A 24,295-nucleotide genomic window follows, 5' to 3' on the forward strand; every position below is an offset into this window, starting at 1 on the left:
TTGTGTTGCATTTATGTTATGTTACTGTGAGGATGTTCTCCCTCACAGAAAATCTGTAGAATCAAATTTAAATCTTATTTCAAAGTCTTTAGAATTAAAAAAAAAAATTTATTCTGGAAAATGTAGAAGAAATAATGATTTGTCTTTGTTAGAAATATAGCTTGGTCCAATTTGTTATATATTCTAAAAAAATGCAGATTGGATTTTAACCTATTTAAAACATGTCATCAAAATTCTAAAAATAATCTTAATCAGGAAAAATGACTAATGATGTTCCATAAAATTATTTTTTTTACTTTTTTCCAAAAGATTCGAATTAGCTAGTGTTTCTCTTCATTTTTTTTCCGGTTGAATTGTGAAATTTAAAGAGTCGATATTGAAGGTAAACTATGTTTCAAAATGTAAGTTTAATTTTTTTCTTATTTTCTCCTCTTTTAGACCATTCAATTAAGTGTTTTTTTCATCATTTATTCCCTACAAAAAACCTTCCGTAAAAGGAAAAAAAATATACGACGGAATGACAGACAGAAATACCCATTTTTTATATATATATATATATATATATATATAGCTGTATTTATTACAGGTAAATTGAGCAAATTGGTTATTTCCGGCCATTAATTTAAGTGTGTATCAAACTGGTAGCCCTTGGCATGAATCAGTACCCAAGAAGTAGCCTTTGGTTTCAAAAATGTTGGTGACCCCTGCTTTATGTGGTTAGGGGGTGTACCTAATGAAGTGTCTCTGTCAGGGGTGTCCAAAGAGCCATTTGCGGCCCCCAGGGAATTTTTGACCGGCCCGCAGCAAATCATTCTAAAAATACTAAAATATATATATATTTTTTTAATCATTAAAAAGTGGAATAAAAGAGCAAATAAATGAAATGCAACGAGAAAAAGTTGCATTGTTGACTCTAATAACACAATTTTAAAAAAAAATTCTCAAAAAATAATAATGAATAAAAATCAATGTTGCTATAAATTATTGATTGATTTAAGGACGAAAAGGACATAAATACCACAAATATAAAAACATGAAAATTAGAAAAAGTCCATACTAATTATATACTAATTATACTAATAATCCTATTGATTGTTATTATAAATATACTAAACCAATTACAATATATTATCTGAAGCTGATGTAGAGATTTAAGTGTTGAATGAAAAAAAAAAAAAAAATCATGACCTTTTAATGAGTGGGACACTTTTTCGATTTTAGTGGAATTTTTAATAACTGTCTTTGCTAAAAAAAAAAAAATAAAAGAAAAAAATTCAAATACATTTTGCTATAAATTATTGACCTATTTAGGGATCCAATTACTTCACATTTAAATATTTCACTTTGAAAATCTCTGCGATGAGGTGGCGACTTGTCCAGGGTGTACCCTGCCTTCCGCCCGATTGTAGCTGAGATAGGCGCCAGCGCCCCCCGCGACCCCGAAAGGGAATAAGCGGTAGAAAATGGATGGATGGATGGACTTTGAAAATCTTTTTGGGGAAAAATATTGTGTATTTTGTCTCAAAAAAGAGGGTTTGGCAAAAAGCTTGTAAAAAGTTAAACAAATAATGAAGCAGAATTAGCGATTCAATATATGACTTATTTTGAACCTTTTTTAAGACTAAAACCCATCTGGGTCCTTAAGACCTAACTTGAGGCGGCCCCAACAATAAAAAAAAAAAAAAGTATATTGTATTGGGTTTGAAAATGAAAAAATACAACTTGGTGTAATTTTTCAGTGTGCGGCCCTCAGTGGAAAAAGTTTGGACACCCCTGCTCTACGTGGTTAAGGGGGTGTACCTAATGAAGTGTCTCACAGACTGTTACTTTATGTGGTTAGGGGGTGTACCTAATGAAGTGTCTCACAGACTGTTACTTTATGTGGTTAGGGGGTGTACCTAATGAAGTGTCTCACAGACTGTTACTTTATGTGGTTAGGGGGTGTACCTAATGAAGTGTCTCACAGACTGTTACTTTATGTGGTTAGGGGGTGTACCTAATGAAGTGTCTCACAGACTGTTAAACTCTGGTCAGGGGGGTGAAGTGAAGTGAAGTGAATTATATTTATATAGCGCTTTTCTCTAGTGACTCAAAGCGCTTTACATAGTGAAACCCAATATCTAAGTTACGTGTGCCTAATAAAGTGTCCAACAGCTGATGAATCACGCGTGATCTTGACGCCTTTTTGATTCCAAACTGCGTTGCAGTTGCTGGGATTCGACTGGGAGAATTGCGGCAAGCCGGACGCCGCCGCCGTGATGAGGACCCTCATGGTGTCGCCCGACCCCATCAGCATCCCGGGCGAGGTGACGGCCGCCGCCTCCGGGACGACGTCCGTGGAGCTCGCTGCTCCTCTCGGCGTGAGTGTACTCACTAGAGTGTACTGATGGAAAGTATTCCCCACGCCAAAAAAACCCCCGAATCATTTTATGGTACTGGTTGCCACGGCAACGGCTGGTCATAAGTGAAAAATCAATTGCTAAGTCATGTAACACAGGAAGTGACCTGCAGAGTCGCTGTACTGTAGCGGACGGGGGAGGTTGCAATTCACCATTAGAAAGGAGAGAAGGTCATTATTGATACATAAATAAAGTTAGATTTTTATTTACACTTAAAATCAGAGCACTCATTGACAGTGTTTAGAAAATGACTTTAAAATAATTATGAGATACTTTTTAACTTGCCAGAAATAAAAAAATATAATTCGTATTAAAATTACTATTTGTTAAATATAATTAATTACCAGGGAAAGTAATTATTGTTTCACAATTAAAAAAAAAATATCTGGCATAAGAAGTTTCATGAAAGCAGAGTGTAAGTGGCCTGTGTATAAATTATATGAATAAAAAATATATAGTAAATATAATAATTTGCCTGGGAAAGTAATTATTGTTTCACTAAAAATGTTTAGATATCTGGCATAAGAAGTTTCATGAAAGCAGAGTGTAAGTGGCCTGTGTATAAATTATATAAATAAAATATATATAGTAAATATAATAAATTGTCAGGGAAAGTAATCATTGCTTCACTTAAAAAAAACAAAACAAAAAACATAAAATATCTTGACATATTAAGTTGAAAGAGGTTTCATGAAAGCAGAGTGTAGGTGGCCTGTGTGTGAAAAGTGCTACGTAAAGTTATTATTGTTTCACAAACATTTTTTAGATATATGGCATAAGAAGTTCCATGAAAGTAGAGTGTAAGTGGCCTGCGTATGAAATATATAAATACAAAATATATAGTAAATATAATGAATTTCTAGGCAAAGTAATCATTGCTACACTTAAAAAAAATAAAAAAATAACATAAAATATCCGGACATATTAAGTTGAAAGATGTTTCATGAAAGCAGAGTGTAGGTGGCCTGTGTGTGAAAAGTGCTACATAAATAGTTAGAATTTTTTTTTACACTTTCAACATCAGAGCACTCATTGACAGTGTTTGAAAAATTACTTTAAAATAGTAGAGAGTTACTTTTAACTTGGCAAAAATCAAAAATTTAATAAGTAATGAAATTTCTCTTAAATAAATGTATTACATTACCAGAGAAAGTAATTATTGCTTCACTTGAAAAAAAAAAATATATATATATATATTTGGCAAATGCAGTTAAGACGTTTCATGAAAGCAGAGTGTAAGTGGTCTATGTATGAAAAAGTGTTACGTACATAAAGTTTGATTTTTATTTACACTTTTAACATCAGAGTGCTCATTGACAGTGTTTGAAAAATGACTTTAAAGTAGTAGTGAGTTACTTTTTCACTTGCGACAAATCCAAAATTGAATTAGGATTGAAATTATTATTTATTAAATATAATTCATTAAATAGATGGATAGTACTTCATTGATTCCTTCAGGAGAGTTCTTTCAGGGAAATGAAAAATAAAAAATGACCAGGGAATGTAATTCTTGCTTCACTAAAAAAAAAACCCCTAAAATTAAAATATCTGGCATAAGACGTTTCATGAAAGCCGAGTGTAAGTTGCCTGTGTATGGAAAGTGCTACGTAAATAAAGTTCGATTTTTATTCACAGGTTCAACATCAGAGCACTCATTGACAGTGTTTGGAAAAATACTTTAAAAAAATACTGAGTTACTTTTTAACTTGCCAAAAATCCAACATTTTATTAGTAATGAAATTACTCTTAAATATAATAAATTACCAGGTAGAGTAGTTACTGCTTCACTAAGAAAAAAAACTTAAAATATCTTGACATATCAGGTTGAAAGACATTTCATGAAAGCAGAGTGTAAAAGTGGCCTGTGTATAAAAAGTGCGACAAAAATAAAGTTTGCGTTTTATTTACACTTTCAACATCAGAAGACTGATTGACAGTGTTTGCAAAAATGACTTTAAAATAGTAGCGTTACTTTTTAACTTGCCAAAAATTTTATTAGTAATGAAAGTACTATTTATTAAATATAATTAATTACCAGGGAAAGTAATTATTGCTTCACTAAAAAAAATAAAATAAAATAAAATTTCTGGCATATGCAGTTAAAAGACGTTTCATGAAAGCAGAGTGGAAGTGGCCTGTGTATGAAAAGGGCCAGTATATATATATATGTATCTATATATATATATATATATATATATATATATATATATATATATATATATATATATATATATATATATATATGTATGTATATATACATATATATTACTCTACATACAGGCAGTTTTCGGCCCGCACCTAAATTTTTACAGCCCAATGCGGCCCTCGGTCTACAAGTTTGGACACTTGTGGTGTACCCAGCGTACTTTCTGAAGTGTACTGACTGAAGTATTTGATACCAGACTGAAGTATTTTGCACGTTGTGCTCCTCAGGTCAACGTGACGTTGGAGAAGGAGGTTGCAGGGTTCTGGGTGAAGGTTCCGTGTTTGGAGGAAATGGGAAGCTGTCACTATTCTGACGCCTGCGATGTCCTGGACCAGCTGATCCCTCCTGGACAAGACTGTCCAGAACCTCTGCACACCTACGGACTGCCCTGCCGCTGCCCCTTCAAGCCTGTGAGCCCGCTCCCCAGCTGCTAGTCTAGGACTGTTGACTTGGTGTAGGACTAGTACTGTTGACTTGGTGTAGGACTAGGACTGTTGACTTGGTGTAGAACTAGGAGTGTTGACTTGGTGTAGAACTATGAGTGTTGACCTTGTGTAGGACTAGGACTGTTGACTTTGTGTAGAACTAGGAGTGTTGACTTGGTGTTGGACTAGGTCTGTTGACTTTGCGTTGGACTAGGTCTGTTGACTTAATGTAGGACTAGGACTGTTGACTCTAGGTCTGTTAACTTAGTGTAGGACTAGGACTGTTGACTTGGTGTAGAACCAGGAGTGTTGACTTGGTGTAGAACTAGGAGTGTTGACTTTGTGTAGAACTATGAGTGTTGACCTTGTGTAGGACTAGGGGTGTTGACTTTGTGTAGAACTAGGAGTGTTGACTTGGTGTTGGACTAGGTCTGTTGACTTTGCGTTGGACTAGGTCTGTTGACTTAATGTAGGACTAGGACTGTTGACTCTAGGTCTGTTAACTTAGTGTAGGACTAGGACTGTTGACTTGGTGTAGAACCAGGAGTGTTGACTTTGTGTAGGACTAGGAGTGTTGACTTTGTGTAGGACTAGGAATGTTGACTTTGTGTAGGACTAGGGGTGTTGACTTTGTGTAGAACTAGGAGTGTTGACTTTGTGTAGAACTAGGAGAATAGACTTGGTGTAGAACTAGGAGTGTTGATTTTGTGTAGAACTAGGAGTGTTGACTTTGTGTAGAACTAGGACTATTGAATGTGGTGTAGGACTAGCAGTGTTGACTTTGTGTAGAACTACGAGTATTGCCTTTGTGTAGAACTAGGACTATTGACTGTGTAGAAGTAGGAGTGTTGACTTTGTGTAGAACTAGGACTATTGACTTGGTGTAGACCTAGGACTATTGACTTTGTGTAGAACTAGCATTGTTGACTTTTTGTAGAACTAGGACTATTGACTGTGTAGAACTAAAGGTATTGACTTTTTGTATAACTAGCAGTGTTGATTTTGTGTAGAACTAGGACTATTGACTTGGTGTAGACCTAGGTCTGTTAACTTAGTGTAGGACTAGGACTGTTGACTTGGTGTAGAACCAGGAGTGTTGACTTTGTGTAGGACTAGGAGTGTTGACTTTGTGTAGGACTAGGAATGTTGACTTTGTGTAGGACTAGGGGTGTTGACTTTGTGTAGAACTAGGAGTGTTGACTTTGTGTAGAACTAGGAGAATAGACTTGGTGTAGAACTAGGAGTGTTGATTTTGTGTAGAACTAGGAGTGTTGACTTTGTGTAGAACTAGGACTATTGAATGTGGTGTAGGACTAGCAGTGTTGACTTTGTGTAGAACTACGAGTATTGCCTTTGTGTAGAACTAGGACTATTGACTGTGTAGAAGTAGGAGTGTTGACTTTGTGTAGAACTAGGACTATTGACTTGGTGTAGACCTAGGACTATTGACTTTGTGTAGAACTAGCATTGTTGACTTTTTGTAGAACTAGGACTATTGACTGTGTAGAACTAAAGGTATTGACTTTTTGTATAACTAGCAGTGTTGATTTTGTGTAGAACTAGGACTATTGACTTGGTGTAGACCTAGGAGTGTTGACTTGGTGTAGAACTAGGAGTGTTGACTTGGTGTAGAACTAGGAGTGTTGACTTGGTGTAGAACTAGGAGTGTTGACTTGGTGTAGAACTATGAGTGTTGACTTTGTGTAGAACTATGAGTGTTGACTTTGTGTAGAACTATGAGTGTTGACCTTGTGTAGGACTAGGAGTGTTGACTTGGTGTTGGACTAGGTCTGTTGACTTTGCGTTGGACTAGGTCTGTTGACTTAATGTAGGACTAGGACTGTTGACTCTAGGTCTGTTAACTTAGTGTAGGACTAGGACTGTTGACTTGGTGTAGAACCAGGAGTGTTGACTTTGTGTAGGACTAGGAGTGTTGACTTTGTGTAGGACTAGGAGTGTTGACTTTGTGTAGGACTAGGAGTGTTGACTTTGTGTAGGACTAGGAATGTTGACTTTGTGTAGGACTAGGGGTGTTGACTTTGTGTAGGACTAGGAGTGTTGACTTTGTGTAGGACTAGGAGTGTTGACTTTGTGTAGGACTAGGAGTGTTGACTTTGTGTAGGACTAGGAGTGTTGACTTTGTGTAGGACTAGGAATGTTGACTTTGCGTTGGACTAGGTCTGTTGACTTAATGTAGGACTAGGACTGTTGACTCTAGGTCTGTTAACTTAGTGTAGGACTAGGACTGTTGACTTGGTGTAGAACCAGGAGTGTTGACTTTGTGTAGGACTAGGAGTGTTGACTTTGTGTAGGACTAGGAGTGTTGACTTTGTGTAGGACTAGGAATGTTGACTTTGTGTAGGACTAGGGGTGTTGACTTTGTGTAGAACTAGGAGTGTTGACTTTGTGTAGAACTAGGAGAATAGACTTGGTGTAGAACTAGGAGTGTTGATTTTGTGTAGAACTAGGAGTGTTGACTTTGTGTAGACCTAGGACTGTTGACTTTGTGTAGAACTAGGAGTGTTGACTTTGTGTAGAACTAGGACTATTGAATGTGGTGTAGGACTAGCAGTGTTGACTTTGTGTAGAACTACGAGTATTGCCTTTGTGTAGAACTAGGACTATTGACTGTGTAGAAGTAGGAGTGTTGACTTTGTGTAGAACTAGGACTATTGACTTGGTGTAGACCTATGACTATTGACTTTGTGTAGAACTAGCATTGTTGACTTTTTGTAGAACTAGGACTATTGACTGTGTAGAACTAAAGGTATTGACTTTTTGTATAACTAGCAGTGTTGATTTTGTGTAGAACTAGGACTATTGACTTGGTGTAGACCTAGGAGTGTTGACTTGGTGTAGAACTAGGAGTGTTGACTTTGTGTAGGACTAGGAGTGTTGACTTTGTGTAGGACTAGGAGTGTTGACTTTGTGTAGGACTAGGAGTGTTGACTTTGCGTTGGACTAGGTCTGTTGACTTAATGTAGGACTAGGACTGTTGACTCTAGGTCTGTTAACTTAGTGTAGGACTAGGACTGTTGACTTGGTGTAGGACTAGGAGTGTTGACTTTGTGTAGGACTAGGAGTGTTGACTTTGTGTAGGACTAGGAGTGTTGACTTTGTGTAGGACTAGGAGTGTTGACTTTGTGTTGGACTAGGTCTGTTGACTTTGCGTTGGACTAGGTCTGTTGACTTAATGTAGGACTAGGACTGTTGACTCTAGGTCTGTTAACTTAGTGTAGGACTAGGACTGTTGACTTGTTGTAGAACCAGGAGTGTTGACTTGGTGTCGAACCAGGAGTGTTGACTTTGTGTAGGACTAGGAGTGTTGACTTTGTGTAGGACTAGGAATGTTGACTTTGTGTAGAACTAGGAGTGTTGACTTGGTGTAGAACCAGGAGTGTTGACTTTGTGTAGGACTAGGAGTGTTGACTTTGTGTAGGACTAGGAATGTTGACTTTGTGTAGGACTACGAGTGTTGACTTGGTGTAGAACTAGGAGTGTTGACTTGGTGTTGGACTAGGTCTGTTGACTTTGCGTTGGACTAGGTCTGTTGACTTAGTGTAGGACTAGGACTGTTGACTTGGTGTTGAACCGGGAGTGTTGACTTTGTGTAGAACTAGGACTGTTGACTTGATGTAGAACTAGGACTGTTGACTTGATGTAGAACTAGGACTGTTGACTTGATGTAGAACTAGGAGTGTTGACTTTGTGTAGAACTACAACTGTTGACTTAGTGTAGGACTAGGAGTGTTGACTTTGCGTTGGACTAGGTCTGTTGATTTTGTCTAGAACTAGGAGTATTGACTTTGTGTAGGACTAGCAGTGTTGAGTTTGTGTAGAACTAGGTCTGGTGACTTTGTGTAGAACTAGGACTGTTGACTTTATGTAGAACTAGGACTGTTGACTTTATGTAGAACTAGGACTGTTGACTTGATGTAGAACTAGGAGTGTTGACTTTTTGTAGAACTAGGAGTGTTGACTTTGTGTAGTACTAGGACTGTTGACTTGGTGTAGAACTAGGAGTGTTGACTTTGTGTAGAACTAGGACTAAAGACTTTGTGTAGAACTAGGACTAAAGACTTTGTGTAGAACTAAGAGTGTTGACTTTGTGTAGAACTAGGACTAAAGACTTTGTGTAGAACTAGGACTATAGACTTTGGGTAGTGTTGACTTGGTGTAGAACTAGGAGTGTTGACTTTGTGTAGAACTAGGAGTGTTGACTTTGAATGTGGACTTTGTTGTGTCCTAGGGTTCGTACTCGCTGCCCGAGTCAGACTTCTTCCTGCCCCACATGGACCTCCCATCCTGGCTGACTAACGGCCACTACCGGCTTCATGGAGTCCTGGGCAGTGAGGAAGAAGAGCTGGGCTGCCTGAAGGTGGCGCTCTCTGTCAGCTCGGACTGAGGGGCCGTGTGCGACGTAACCGAGACCACCATGGTCTAAATCCTTTTCATGGAACGAGCAATTTCTTCTCTTGCTCACTTTTAAATGTGAACTTTTTATTCCTCAGGCTTTTACTTTTGTGAGTCATTTCAAAGTTTTTCAAAAATAAAATTATTTTCATGAACATTTGTTCTTTTTCATGTGTGATGATATCAGTAATTAAAGATGTCCCATACAGTGTGTTTACTTGTGTGCGATATCATGTGCGATAGAATCTGTGATAGAATCTGTCCTGCGGCATCTTTACTTGTGTGTGATATCATGTGTGATACAAGCAGTCCTGCATTTTGTTTACCTGTGTGCGATATCATGTGCGATACAAGTAGTCCTGCAGCGTGTTTACTTGTGCGATACAAGCAGTCTTGCAGCATGTTTACTTGTGTGCAATATAATGTGTGATACAAGTAGTCCTGCGGCGTGTTTACTTGTGTGTGATATCGAGTGCGATACAAGCAGTCCTGCAGCGTGGTGTTTACCTGTGTGCGATATGTGTGATACAAGTAGTCCTGAGGTGTATTTATTTGTGTGTGATATCATGTGTGATACAAGCAGTCCTGCAGCGTGTTTACCTTTGTGCGATATCATGTGCGATACAAGGAGTCCTGCAGCACGTTTACTTGGGTGTGAATCACACTTGATTCACACAAGCATTCCTGCGGCGTGTTTACCTGTGTGTGATATCGAGTGCGATACAAGCAGTTTTGCAAAGTGTCAACTTGTGTGTGATATCGAGTGCGATACAAACAGTCCTGCAGCGTGTTGACCTGTGTGTGATATCATGTGTGATACAAATAGCCCTGCGGCGTGTTGTGTGTGATAGAGTGCGATACAAGCTGTCCTGCGGCGTGTTTACCTGTGTGTGATATCATGTGTGATACAAGTGGTCTCGCGGCGTGTTTACTTGTGTGTGATATCGAGTGCGATACAAGTAGTCCTGCGGCGTGTTTACTTGTGTGTGATATCATGTGCGATACAAGCAGTCCTGCGGCGTGTTTACTTGTGTGTGATATTGAGTGCGATACAAGCAGTCCTGCAGCGTGTTCACCTATGTGTGATACAAGTAGTCCTGCAGTGTATTTACTTGTGTGTGATATCGAGTGCGATAGAAGCAGTCCTGCAGCGTGTTCACCTGTGTGCGATATCATGTGTGATACAAGTAGTCTTGCGGCGTGTTTACTTGTGTGTGATATCGAGTGCGATAGAAGCAGTCCTGCAGCGTGTTCACCTGTGTGCGATATCATGTGCGATACAAGCAGACATGAAGAGTGTGATAACTTGTGTGTGATATCATGTGTGATACAAGCAGTCCTGCATCTTGTTTACCTGTGTGTGATATCATGTGCAATACAAGCAGACATGAAGAGTGTGATAACTTGTGTGTGATATCATGTGCGATACAAGCTGTCCTGCGGCGTGTTTACCTGTGTGTGATATCATGTGTGATACAAGTGGTCTTGCGGCGTGTTTACTTGTGTGTGATATCGAGTGCGATACAAGTAGTCCTGCGGTGTGTTTACTTGTGTGATATCAAGTGTGATACAAGCAGTCTTGCAGCATGTTCATCTGTGTGCGATATCATGTGTGATACAAGTAGTCCTGCAGCATGTTTACTTGTGTGTGATATCAAGTGCGATACAAGCAGTCCTGCAATATGTTTACCTGTATGCGATATCATGTGTGATACAAGCAGTCCTGCGGCGTGTTTACTTGTGTGTGAATCAAGTGTGATACAAGTAGTCCAGCGGCGTGTTTACCTGTGTGTGATATCGAGTGCGATACAAGTAGTCCTGCGGCGTGTTTACCTGTGTGTGATATCGAGTGCGATACAAGCAGTCCTGCGGTGTGTTTACTTGTGTGTGGTATATGCGATACAAGCAGTCCTGCAGCATGTTCACCTGTGTGCGATATCATGTGTGATACAAGTAGTCCTGCGGTGTATTTACTTGTGTGTGATATCAAGTGTGACACAAGCAGTCCTGCAGCGTGTTCACAAGTGTGTGATATCATGTGTGATACAAGTAGTCCTGCGGCGTGTTTACTTGTGTGTGATATCATGTGCGATACAAGCAGTCTTGCGGCGTGTTTACTGGTGTGTGATATCATATGCGATACAAGCAGTCCTGCAGCTTGTTCACCTGTGTGCGATATCATGTGTGATACAAGTAGTCCTGCGGTGTATTTACTTGTGTGTGATATCGAGTGCGATACAAGCAGTCCTGCAGCGTGTTGACCAGTGTGTGATATCATGTGTGATACAAGTAGCCCTGTGACGTGTTGTGTGTGATATCGAGTGCGATACAAGCAATCCTGCATAATGTTTACCTGTGTGTGATATCATGTGTGATACAAGCAGACATGAAGAGTGTGATAACTTGTGTGTGATATCATGTGTGATACAAGCAATCCTGCAGTGTTTACATGTGTCTGTAATCAAGTGCGATACAGTCCTGCAGCGTGTTTGTGTGTGATATCATGTGCGATACAAGCAGTCCTGCATGGTGTCATATTTCAGACAGCAGACTGTCAGACAAATAGCATTTCCCCACTTAAATAGCCCTTGGCCCCGCCCACTAGCTGGGACCAACTTGAAGGGGGAGGGGCCTCATTAATCAGTGTTCACCTGTGTAGGAACTTACATGCTGTTTATGTTCATTTACATTTAATGGAAGCTGCTTTATGTTCTTTCAGACATTATTTGTTTAAATCCTCCGATGACGTAACAAGTTTATTTGCATAGATGGCGGAAGGATATGTGTGGTAGTGCACAATGCATTATGGGTAATGTCAGTCAGGTGTGGTGGAGTCCAGCCACACATTTGAACACAATGCATTATGGGTAACAGCAATCAGGTGTGGTGGTCTCAAGTAAACCACACAAAACCAAGAAAAGCATCTGGAATTGTGTTTGTTGTTGTTGCTGCAGCAAGCAGAGGAGCGTCATTTGGAATCTGCAACCTGTATCGCACTCACCTGTACTGTGTGAGCCGGCAGGTGACAACCAAGGTGAGTGACAGCTTGTTATGTTCTCTTCTTGACTCACCTGAGTGGGGATTGTTCATCTTCTTCTTGTTGTTGTTCTTCTTCTTAAGTGACGGGGTCAAACTGTCACTGTGTGATATCATGTGCGATACAAGCAGTCCTGCTGAGTGTTTACATTGTGTAATCATGTGCGATACAGTCCTGCACCATGTTTGTGTGTGATATCATGTGCCATACAAGCACTTCAGCACAGTGTCTGTGTGTGGTATCATATGCGATACAAGCAGTCCTGCAGGGTGTTCACTTGTGATATCATGTGCGATACTATCAGTCCTGCAGAGTGTTTACCTGTGTGTGTAATCATGTGCTATACAGTCCTGCAGCGTGTTTGTGTGTGATATCATGTGCGATTCCATTAGTCCTGCCGCGTGTTTGTGTGTGATATCATGTGCAATACAAGCTTTTCTGCAGCGTGTTTACTTGTGTGATATCATGTGCGATGCAATCAGTCCTGCAGTGTTTACACTTGTGTAATCATGTGCGATACAGTTTTGCAGCGTGTTTGTTTGTGATATCATGTGCGATTCAATCAGTCCTGCAGCGTGCTTGTTTTGATATCATGTGATAGAAGCAGTCCTGCAGCGTGTTTGTGTGTGATATCACCTGTGATACAAGCAGTTCTGCAGCGTTTTTACTTGTGTGATATCATGTGCGATGCAATCAGTCCTGCAGTGTTTACACGTGTGTAATCATGTGCGATACAGTTTTGCAGCGTGTTTGTTTGTGATATCATGTGCGATTCAATCAGTCCTGCAGCGTGTATGTGTGTGATATCATGTGCCATACAAGTACTTCGGCACGGTGTCTGTGTGTGATATCCTGTGCGATACAAGCAGTCCCGCAGGGTGTTTATATGTGATATCATATGCGATTCAATCAGTCCTGCAGCGTTTTTGTGTGTGATATCATTTGCGATACAAGCAGTTCTGCAGTGTGTGTATACTTGTGTGATATCATGTGCGATAAAATCAGTCCTGCAACGTGTTTATTTGTGTGATATCATGTGCGATTCAATCAGTCCTGCAGCGTATTTGTGTGTGATATCATGTGTGCCACATGCAGTTCTGTAGCGTATTTTTGTGTGATATCATGTGTGATACAAGCAGTCCTGCAGCGTGTTTACTTGTGTGATATCATGTGTGTTACATGCAGTCCTGCAACGTTTTTTCTTGTGTGTGATATGTGCGATACAAGCATTCCTGCACTGGTTACTTGTGTGTGTGTGATATCATGTGCGATACAAGCATTCCTGCACTGTTTACTTGTGTGTGTGATATCATGTGTGATACAATCAGTCCCGCAGTGTGTCCTTGGTGATATATTGTGCAATACAAACAGTCCTGCAGCATGTTTACTTGTGTGCGATATCATGTGTGATACAAGCATTCCTGCACTGTTTACTTGTGTGTGTGTGATATCATGTGTGATACAATCAGTCCCGCAGTGTGTCCTTGGTGATATATTGTGCAATACAAACAGTCCTGCAGCATGTTTACTTGTGTGCGATATCATGTCCAATACAAGCAGTCCTGCAATGCCTTGTGTGTGATATGTGCGATACGAGAAATCTTGCACCATGTTTACTTGTGTGTGTGTGTGTGTGTTATCATGTGCGATGCAATCAGTCCTGCAGCGTGTTTGTTTGTAATATCATGTGCGATACCAGCATTCTTGCAGTGTGTTCACTTGTGTGCGATATCATGTGCAATACAAGCAGTCCTGCAATGTGTTATGTGTGTGTTACAAGCAGTCTTGCACCTTGTTTACGTGTGTGTGATATCATGTGCGATACAAGCAGGTCTGTTGTGTCCTTTGTGTGATATATTGTGCGATAAAAGCAGTCATTCAGGATGTTTACTCGTGTGCGATATCATGTGCGATCCTAGCAGTCCTGCAACACCTTGATCTGTGCGATTATGTTTACTTGTGTGTGTGTGATATCATGTGCGATTTTAAGCAGTCCTGCAGCATGTATACTTGTGTGCAATATCATGCGTGATACTGGCAGTCCTGTGATATCATGTGCATTACAAGCAGTCTTATAACGTGTTTTTTGTGTGTGATATGTGCGATACAAGAAATCTTGTACCATGTTTACTTGTGTGTGTGTGTTATCATGTGCGATTCAATCAGTCCTGCAGTGTGTTTGTTTGTAATATCATGTGCGATACGAGCATTCTTGCAGTGTGTTCACTTGTGTGCGATATAATGTGCAAAATAAGCAGTTTTGCAATGTTTTGTGCAATACAAGCAGTCTTGCACCATGTTTACATGTGTGATATCATGTGCGATACGAGCATTCTTGCAGTGTGTTCACTTGTGTGCGATATAATGTGCAATACAAGCAGTCCTGCAATGTGTTTTGTGTGTGTTATGTGCAATACAAGCAGTCTTGCACCATGTTTACATGTGTGTGTGTGTGTGTGTGATATCATGTGCGATACAAGCAGTTCTGCTGTGTCCTTTGTGTGATATAATGTGCGATACAAGCAGTCACTCAGCATGTTTACTCGTGTGCGATATCATGTGCGATACTAGCAGTCCTGCAACACCTTGTTATATGTAGTATGTGCGATATGTTTACTTGTGTGTATGTATGTGTGTGATATCATGTGCGATACAAGCAGTTCTGCTGTGTCCTTTGTGTGATACAAGCAGTCATTCAGCATGTTTACTCATGTGCGATACTAGCAGTCCTGCAACACCTTGTTATATGTAGTATGTGCGATATGTTTACTTGTGTGTGTGTGTGTATGTATGTTTGTGATATCATGATATCCTGCAACTTGTATACTTGTGTGCAATATCATGCGCGATACAAGCAGTCCTAAAGCGTGTTTACTTGTGTGATATCATGTGCATTACAAGCTGTCTTGCAACGTGTTTTTTGTGTGTGATATGTGCGATACAAGCATTCCTGCACTGTGTACTTGTGTGTGTGATATTATGTGCGATACAATCAGTCCTGCAGTGTGTTCTTGGTGATATATTGTACAATACAAACATTCCTGCACCATGTTTACGTGTGTGTGATATCATGTGCGATACGAGCATTCTTGCAGTGTGTTCGCTTGTGTGAGATATAATGTGCAATACAAGCAGTCCTGCAATGTTTTGTGTGTGTTATGTGCAATACAAGCAGTCCTGCACCATGTTTACGTGTGTGTGTGTGTGTGTGTGTGTGATATCATGTGCGATACAAGCAGTTCTGCTGTGTCCTTTGTGTGATATAATGTGCGATACAAGCAGTCATTCAGCATGTTTACTCGTGTGCGATATCATGTGCGATGCTAGCAGTCCTGCAACACCTTGTTATATGTAGTATGTTTACTTGTGTGTGTGTGGTATCGTGCAATTTTAAGCAGTCCTGCAGCTTGTATACTTGTGTGCAATATCATGCGCGATACAAGCAGTCCTGCAGCGTGTTTACTTGTGTGTGATATCATGCGCGATACAAGCAGTCCTGCAGCGTGTTTACTTGTGTGATATCATGTGCATTACAAGCAGTCTTGCAACGTGTTTTTTTGTGTGTCATATGTGCGATACAAGCATTCCTGCACTGTTTACTTGTGTAAATATTTCACTTTGAAAATCTCTGCGATGAGGTGGCGACTTGTCCAGGGTGTACCCTGCCTTCCGCCCGATTGTAGCTGAGATAGGCGCCAGCGCCCCCCGCGACCCCGAAAGGGAATAAGCGGTAGAAAATGGATGGATGGATGGACTTTGAAAATCTTTTTGGGGAAAAATATTGTGTATTTTGTCTCAAAAAAGAGGGTTTGGCAAAAAGCTTGTAAAAAGTTAAACAAATAATGAAGCAGAATTAGCGATTCAATATATGACTTATTTTGAACCTTTTTTAAGACTAAAACCCATCTGGGTCCTTAAGACCTAACTTGAGGCGGCCCCAACAATAAAAAAAAAAAAAAGTATATTGTATTGGGTTTGAAAATGAAAAAATACAACTTGGTGTAATTTTTCAGTGTGCGGCCCTCAGTGGAAAAAGTTTGGACACCCCTGCTCTACGTGGTTAAGGGGGTGTACCTAATGAAGTGTCTCACAGACTGTTACTTTATGTGGTTAGGGGGTGTACCTAATGAAGTGTCTCACAGACTGTTACTTTATGTGGTTAGGGGGTGTACCTAATGAAGTGTCTCACAGACTGTTACTTTATGTGGTTAGGGGGTGTACCTAATGAAGTGTCTCACAGACTGTTACTTTATGTGGTTAGGGGGTGTACCTAATGAAGTGTCTCACAGACTGTTAAACTCTGGTCAGGGGGGTGAAGTGAAGTGAAGTGAATTATATTTATATAGCGCTTTTCTCTAGTGACTCAAAGCGCTTTACATAGTGAAACCCAATATCTAAGTTACGTGTGCCTAATAAAGTGTCCAACAGCTGATGAATCACGCGTGATCTTGACGCCTTTTTGATTCCAAACTGCGTTGCAGTTGCTGGGATTCGACTGGGAGAATTGCGGCAAGCCGGACGCCGCCGCCGTGATGAGGACCCTCATGGTGTCGCCCGACCCCATCAGCATCCCGGGCGAGGTGACGGCCGCCGCCTCCGGGACGACGTCCGTGGAGCTCGCTGCTCCTCTCGGCGTGAGTGTACTCACTAGAGTGTACTGATGGAAAGTATTCCCCACGCCAAAAAAACCCCCGAATCATTTTATGGTACTGGTTGCCACGGCAACGGCTGGTCATAAGTGAAAAATCAATTGCTAAGTCATGTAACACAGGAAGTGACCTGCAGAGTCGCTGTACTGTAGCGGACGGGGGAGGTTGCAATTCACCATTAGAAAGGAGAGAAGGTCATTATTGATACATAAATAAAGTTAGATTTTTATTTACACTTAAAATCAGAGCACTCATTGACAGTGTTTAGAAAATGACTTTAAAATAATTATGAGATACTTTTTAACTTGCCAGAAATAAAAAAATATAATTCGTATTAAAATTACTATTTGTTAAATATAATTAATTACCAGGGAAAGTAATTATTGTTTCACAATTAAAAAAAAAATATCTGGCATAAGAAGTTTCATGAAAGCAGAGTGTAAGTGGCCTGTGTATAAATTATATGAATAAAAAATATATAGTAAATATAATAATTTGCCTGGGAAAGTAATTATTGTTTCACTAAAAATGTTTAGATATCTGGCATAAGAAGTTTCATGAAAGCAGAGTGTAAGTGGCCTGTGTATAAATTATATAAATAAAATATATATAGTAAATATAATAAATTGTCAGGGAAAGTAATCATTGCTTCACTTAAAAAAAACAAAACAAAAAACATAAAATATCTTGACATATTAAGTTGAAAGAGGTTTCATGAAAGCAGAGTGTAGGTGGCCTGTGTGTGAAAAGTGCTACGTAAAGTTATTATTGTTTCACAAACATTTTTTAGATATATGGCATAAGAAGTTCCATGAAAGTAGAGTGTAAGTGGCCTGCGTATGAAATATATAAATACAAAATATATAGTAAATATAATGAATTTCTAGGCAAAGTAATCATTGCTACACTTAAAAAAAATAAAAAAATAACATAAAATATCCGGACATATTAAGTTGAAAGATGTTTCATGAAAGCAGAGTGTAGGTGGCCTGTGTGTGAAAAGTGCTACATAAATAGTTAGAATTTTTTTTTACACTTTCAACATCAGAGCACTCATTGACAGTGTTTGAAAAATTACTTTAAAATAGTAGAGAGTTACTTTTAACTTGGCAAAAATCAAAAATTTAATAAGTAATGAAATTTCTCTTAAATAAATGTATTACATTACCAGAGAAAGTAATTATTGCTTCACTTGAAAAAAAAAAATATATATATATATATTTGGCAAATGCAGTTAAGACGTTTCATGAAAGCAGAGTGTAAGTGGTCTATGTATGAAAAAGTGTTACGTACATAAAGTTTGATTTTTATTTACACTTTTAACATCAGAGTGCTCATTGACAGTGTTTGAAAAATGACTTTAAAGTAGTAGTGAGTTACTTTTTCACTTGCGACAAATCCAAAATTGAATTAGGATTGAAATTATTATTTATTAAATATAATTCATTAAATAGATGGATAGTACTTCATTGATTCCTTCAGGAGAGTTCTTTCAGGGAAATGAAAAATAAAAAATGACCAGGGAATGTAATTCTTGCTTCACTAAAAAAAAAACCCCTAAAATTAAAATATCTGGCATAAGACGTTTCATGAAAGCCGAGTGTAAGTTGCCTGTGTATGGAAAGTGCTACGTAAATAAAGTTCGATTTTTATTCACAGGTTCAACATCAGAGCACTCATTGACAGTGTTTGGAAAAATACTTTAAAAAAATACTGAGTTACTTTTTAACTTGCCAAAAATCCAACATTTTATTAGTAATGAAATTACTCTTAAATATAATAAATGACCAGGTAGAGTAGTTACTGCTTCACTAAGAAAAAAAACTTAAAATATCTTGACATATCAGGTTGAAAGACATTTCATGAAAGCAGAGTGTAAAAGTGGCCTGTGTATAAAAAGTGCGACAAAAATAAAGTTTGCGTTTTATTTACACTTTCAACATCAGAAGACTGATTGACAGTGTTTGCAAAAATGACTTTAAAATAGTAGCGTTACTTTTTAACTTGCCAAAAATTTTATTAGTAATGAAAGTACTATTTATTAAATATAATTAATTACCAGGGAAAGTAATTATTGCTTCACTAAAAAAAATAAAATAAAATAAAATTTCTGGCATATGCAGTTAAAAGACGTTTCATGAAAGCAGAGTGGAAGTGGCCTGTGTATGAAAAGGGCCAGTATATATATATATGTATCTATATATATATATATATATATATATATATATATATATATATATATATATATATATATATATATATATATATATATATATATATATATATATATATATATATATATATATATATACATATATGTGTATGTATATATACATATATATTACTCTACATACAGGCAGTTTTCGGCCCGCACCTAAATTTTTACAGCCCAATGCGGCCCTCGGTCTACAAGTTTGGACACTTGTGGTGTACCCAGCGTACTTTCTGAAGTGTACTGACTGAAGTATTTGATACCAGACTGAAGTATTTTGCACGTTGTGCTCCTCAGGTCAACGTGACGTTGGAGAAGGAGGTTGCAGGGTTCTGGGTGAAGGTTCCGTGTTTGGAGGAAATGGGAAGCTGTCACTATTCTGACGCCTGCGATGTCCTGGACCAGCTGATCCCTCCTGGACAAGACTGTCCAGAACCTCTGCACACCTACGGACTGCCCTGCCGCTGCCCCTTCAAGCCTGTGAGCCCGCTCCCCAGCTGCTAGTCTAGGACTGTTGACTTGGTGTAGGACTAGTACTGTTGACTTGGTGTAGGACTAGGACTGTTGACTTGGTGTAGAACTAGGAGTGTTGACTTGGTGTAGAACTATGAGTGTTGACCTTGTGTAGGACTAGGACTGTTGACTTTGTGTAGAACTAGGAGTGTTGACTTGGTGTTGGACTAGGTCTGTTGACTTTGCGTTGGACTAGGTCTGTTGACTTAATGTAGGACTAGGACTGTTGACTCTAGGTCTGTTAACTTAGTGTAGGACTAGGACTGTTGACTTGGTGTAGAACCAGGAGTGTTGACTTGGTGTAGAACTAGGAGTGTTGACTTTGTGTAGAACTATGAGTGTTGACCTTGTGTAGGACTAGGGGTGTTGACTTTGTGTAGAACTAGGAGTGTTGACTTGGTGTTGGACTAGGTCTGTTGACTTTGCGTTGGACTAGGTCTGTTGACTTAATGTAGGACTAGGACTGTTGACTCTAGGTCTGTTAACTTAGTGTAGGACTAGGACTGTTGACTTGGTGTAGAACCAGGAGTGTTGACTTTGTGTAGGACTAGGAGTGTTGACTTTGTGTAGGACTAGGAATGTTGACTTTGTGTAGGACTAGGGGTGTTGACTTTGTGTAGAACTAGGAGTGTTGACTTTGTGTAGAACTAGGAGAATAGACTTGGTGTAGAACTAGGAGTGTTGATTTTGTGTAGAACTAGGAGTGTTGACTTTGTGTAGAACTAGGACTATTGAATGTGGTGTAGGACTAGCAGTGTTGACTTTGTGTAGAACTACGAGTATTGCCTTTGTGTAGAACTAGGACTATTGACTGTGTAGAAGTAGGAGTGTTGACTTTGTGTAGAACTAGGACTATTGACTTGGTGTAGACCTAGGACTATTGACTTTGTGTAGAACTAGCATTGTTGACTTTTTGTAGAACTAGGACTATTGACTGTGTAGAACTAAAGGTATTGACTTTTTGTATAACTAGCAGTGTTGATTTTGTGTAGAACTAGGACTATTGACTTGGTGTAGACCTAGGAGTGTTGACTTGGTGTAGAACTAGGAGTGTTGACTTGGTGTAGAACTAGGAGTGTTGACTTGGTGTAGAACTAGGAGTGTTGACTTGGTGTAGAACTATGAGTGTTGACTTTGTGTAGAACTATGAGTGTTGACTTTGTGTAGAACTATGAGTGTTGACCTTGTGTAGGACTAGGAGTGTTGACTTGGTGTTGGACTAGGTCTGTTGACTTTGCGTTGGACTAGGTCTGTTGACTTAATGTAGGACTAGGACTGTTGACTCTAGGTCTGTTAACTTAGTGTAGGACTAGGACTGTTGACTTGGTGTAGAACCAGGAGTGTTGACTTTGTGTAGGACTAGGAGTGTTGACTTTGTGTAGGACTAGGAGTGTTGACTTTGTGTAGGACTAGGAGTGTTGACTTTGTGTAGGACTAGGAATGTTGACTTTGTGTAGGACTAGGGGTGTTGACTTTGTGTAGGACTAGGAGTGTTGACTTTGTGTAGGACTAGGAGTGTTGACTTTGTGTAGGACTAGGAGTGTTGACTTTGTGTAGGACTAGGAGTGTTGACTTTGTGTAGGACTAGGAATGTTGACTTTGCGTTGGACTAGGTCTGTTGACTTAATGTAGGACTAGGACTGTTGACTCAGTGTAGGACTAGGACTGTTGACTTGGTGTAGAACCAGGAGTGTTGACTTTGTGTAGGACTAGGAGTGTTGACTTTGTGTAGGACTAGGAGTGTTGACTTTGTGTAGGACTAGGAATGTTGACTTTGTGTAGGACTAGGGGTGTTGACTTTGTGTAGAACTAGGAGTGTTGACTTTGTGTAGAACTAGGAGAATAGACTTGGTGTAGAACTAGGAGTGTTGATTTTGTGTAGAACTAGGAGTGTTGACTTTGTGTAGACCTAGGACTGTTGACTTTGTGTAGAACTAGGAGTGTTGACTTTGTGTAGAACTAGGACTATTGAATGTGGTGTAGGACTAGCAGTGTTGACTTTGTGTAGAACTACGAGTATTGCCTTTGTGTAGAACTAGGACTATTGACTGTGTAGAAGTAGGAGTGTTGACTTTGTGTAGAACTAGGACTATTGACTTGGTGTAGACCTAGGACTATTGACTTTGTGTAGAACTAGCATTGTTGACTTTTTGTAGAACTAGGACTATTGACTGTGTAGAACTAAAGGTATTGACTTTTTGTATAACTAGCAGTGTTGATTTTGTGTAGAACTAGGACTATTGACTTGGTGTAGACCTAGGAGTGTTGACTTGGTGTAGAACTAGGAGTGTTGACTTTGTGTAGGACTAGGAGTGTTGACTTTGTGTAGGACTAGGAGTGTTGACTTTGTGTAGGACTAGGAGTGTTGACTTTGCGTTGGACTAGGTCTGTTGACTTAATGTAGGACTAGGACTGTTGACTCTAGGTCTGTTAACTTAGTGTAGGACTAGGACTGTTGACTTGGTGTAGGACTAGGAGTGTTGACTTTGTGTAGGACTAGGAGTGTTGACTTTGTGTAGGACTAGGAGTGTTGACTTTGTGTTGGACTAGGTCTGTTGACTTTGCGTTGGACTAGGTCTGTTGACTTAATGTAGGACTAGGACTGTTGACTCTAGGTCTGTTAACTTAGTGTAGGACTAGGACTGTTGACTTGTTGTAGAACCAGGAGTGTTGACTTGGTGTCGAACCAGGAGTGTTGACTTTGTGTAGGACTAGGAGTGTTGACTTTGTGTAGGACTAGGAATGTTGACTTTGTGTAGAACTAGGAGTGTTGACTTGGTGTAGAACCAGGAGTGTTGACTTTGTGTAGGACTAGGAGTGTTGACTTTGTGTAGGACTAGGAATGTTGACTTTGTGTAGGACTACGAGTGTTGACTTGGTGTAGAACTAGGAGTGTTGACTTGGTGTTGGACTAGGTCTGTTGACTTTGCGTTGGACTAGGTCTGTTGACTTAGTGTAGGACTAGGACTGTTGACTTGGTGTTGAACCGGGAGTGTTGACTTTGTGTAGAACTAGGACTGTTGACTTGATGTAGAACTAGGACTGTTGACTTGATGTAGAACTAGGACTGTTGACTTGATGTAGAACTAGGAGTGTTGACTTTGTGTAGAACTACAACTGTTGACTTAGTGTAGGACTAGGAGTGTTGACTTTGCGTTGGACTAGGTCTGTTGATTTTGTCTAGAACTAGGAGTATTGACTTTGTGTAGGACTAGCAGTGTTGAGTTTGTGTAGAACTAGGTCTGGTGACTTTGTGTAGAACTAGGACTGTTGACTTTATGTAGAACTAGGACTGTTGACTTTATGTAGAACTAGGACTGTTGACTTGATGTAGAACTAGGAGTGTTGACTTTTTGTAGAACTAGGAGTGTTGACTTTGTGTAGTACTAGGACTGTTGACTTGGTGTAGAACTAGGAGTGTTGACTTTGTGTAGAACTAGGACTAAAGACTTTGTGTAGAACTAGGACTAAAGACTTTGTGTAGAACTAAGAGTGTTGACTTTGTGTAGAACTAGGACTAAAGACTTTGTGTAGAACTAGGACTATAGACTTTGGGTAGTGTTGACTTGGTGTAGAACTAGGAGTGTTGACTTTGTGTAGAACTAGGAGTGTTGACTTTGAATGTGGACTTTGTTGTGTCCTAGGGTTCGTACTCGCTGCCCGAGTCAGACTTCTTCCTGCCCCACATGGACCTCCCATCCTGGCTGACTAACGGCCACTACCGGCTTCATGGAGTCCTGGGCAGTGAGGAAGAAGAGCTGGGCTGCCTGAAGGTGGCGCTCTCTGTCAGCTCGGACTGAGGGGCCGTGTGCGACGTAACCGAGACCACCATGGTCTAAATCCTTTTCATGGAACGAGCAATTTCTTCTCTTGCTCACTTTTAAATGTGAACTTTTTATTCCTCAGGCTTTTACTTTTGTGAGTCATTTCAAAGTTTTTCAAAAATAAAATTATTTTCATGAACATTTGTTCTTTTTCATGTGTGATGATATCAGTAATTAAAGATGTCCCATACAGTGTGTTTACTTGTGTGCGATATCATGTGCGATAGAATCTGTGATAGAATCTGTCCTGCGGCATCTTTACTTGTGTGTGATATCATGTGTGATACAAGCAGTCCTGCATTTTGTTTACCTGTGTGCGATATCATGTGCGATACAAGTAGTCCTGCAGCGTGTTTACTTGTGCGATACAAGCAGTCTTGCAGCATGTTTACTTGTGTGCAATATAATGTGTGATACAAGTAGTCCTGCGGCGTGTTTACTTGTGTGTGATATCGAGTGCGATACAAGCAGTCCTGCAGCGTGGTGTTTACCTGTGTGCGATATGTGTGATACAAGTAGTCCTGAGGTGTATTTATTTGTGTGTGATATCATGTGTGATACAAGCAGTCCTGCAGCGTGTTTACCTTTGTGCGATATCATGTGCGATACAAGGAGTC

At 39.5% G+C, this 24,295-nt stretch overlaps 2 protein-coding genes across 2 annotated transcripts in view; both read left to right on the forward strand.

Annotated features, from left to right (window-relative positions):
• Window positions 1-9,598, forward strand: part of LOC133545987 (ganglioside GM2 activator-like) — a 10,693-nt gene extending 1,095 nt beyond the window's left edge. The window contains exons 2-4 of the mRNA XM_061891763.1: window positions 2,208-2,360; window positions 4,833-5,015; window positions 9,280-9,598. Coding sequence (XP_061747747.1) covers window positions 2,208-2,360; window positions 4,833-5,015; window positions 9,280-9,435 — 492 coding nt within the window. The 3' untranslated portion in view covers window positions 9,436-9,598. The remainder of the gene's footprint in view (window positions 1-2,207; window positions 2,361-4,832; window positions 5,016-9,279) is intronic.
• A 2,693-nt stretch (window positions 9,599-12,291) lies between these two features.
• Window positions 12,292-23,817, forward strand: LOC133546000 (ganglioside GM2 activator-like). Its single transcript, XM_061891788.1, has 4 exons — window positions 12,292-12,477; window positions 16,962-17,114; window positions 19,639-19,821; window positions 23,499-23,817. The coding sequence occupies exons 1-4, from the start codon at window positions 12,307-12,309 to the stop codon at window positions 23,652-23,654; spliced, it is 663 nt and encodes a 220-aa protein (XP_061747772.1). The 5' UTR covers window positions 12,292-12,306; the 3' UTR covers window positions 23,655-23,817.
• The last annotated feature ends 478 nt before the right edge of the window (window positions 23,818-24,295 follow it).

The sequence above is a fragment of the Nerophis ophidion genome, linkage group LG29 (assembly GCF_033978795.1).
Source record: "Nerophis ophidion isolate RoL-2023_Sa linkage group LG29, RoL_Noph_v1.0, whole genome shotgun sequence".
Classification (NCBI taxonomy): domain Eukaryota; kingdom Metazoa; phylum Chordata; class Actinopteri; order Syngnathiformes; family Syngnathidae; genus Nerophis; species Nerophis ophidion.

Coding starts and splice junctions, on each gene's coding strand:
- LOC133546000 (XM_061891788.1), top strand. CDS start 12,307: ATGGGTAACAGCAATCAGGTGTGGTGGTCTCAAGTAAACCACACAAAA. Junction 17,115..19,638: donor AGCTCGCTGCTCCTCTCGGC/GTGAGTGTACTC, acceptor TGTGCTCCTCAG/GTCAACGTGACGTTGGAGAA. Junction 19,822..23,498: donor GCCGCTGCCCCTTCAAGCCT/GTGAGCCCGCTC, acceptor GTTGTGTCCTAG/GGTTCGTACTCGCTGCCCGA.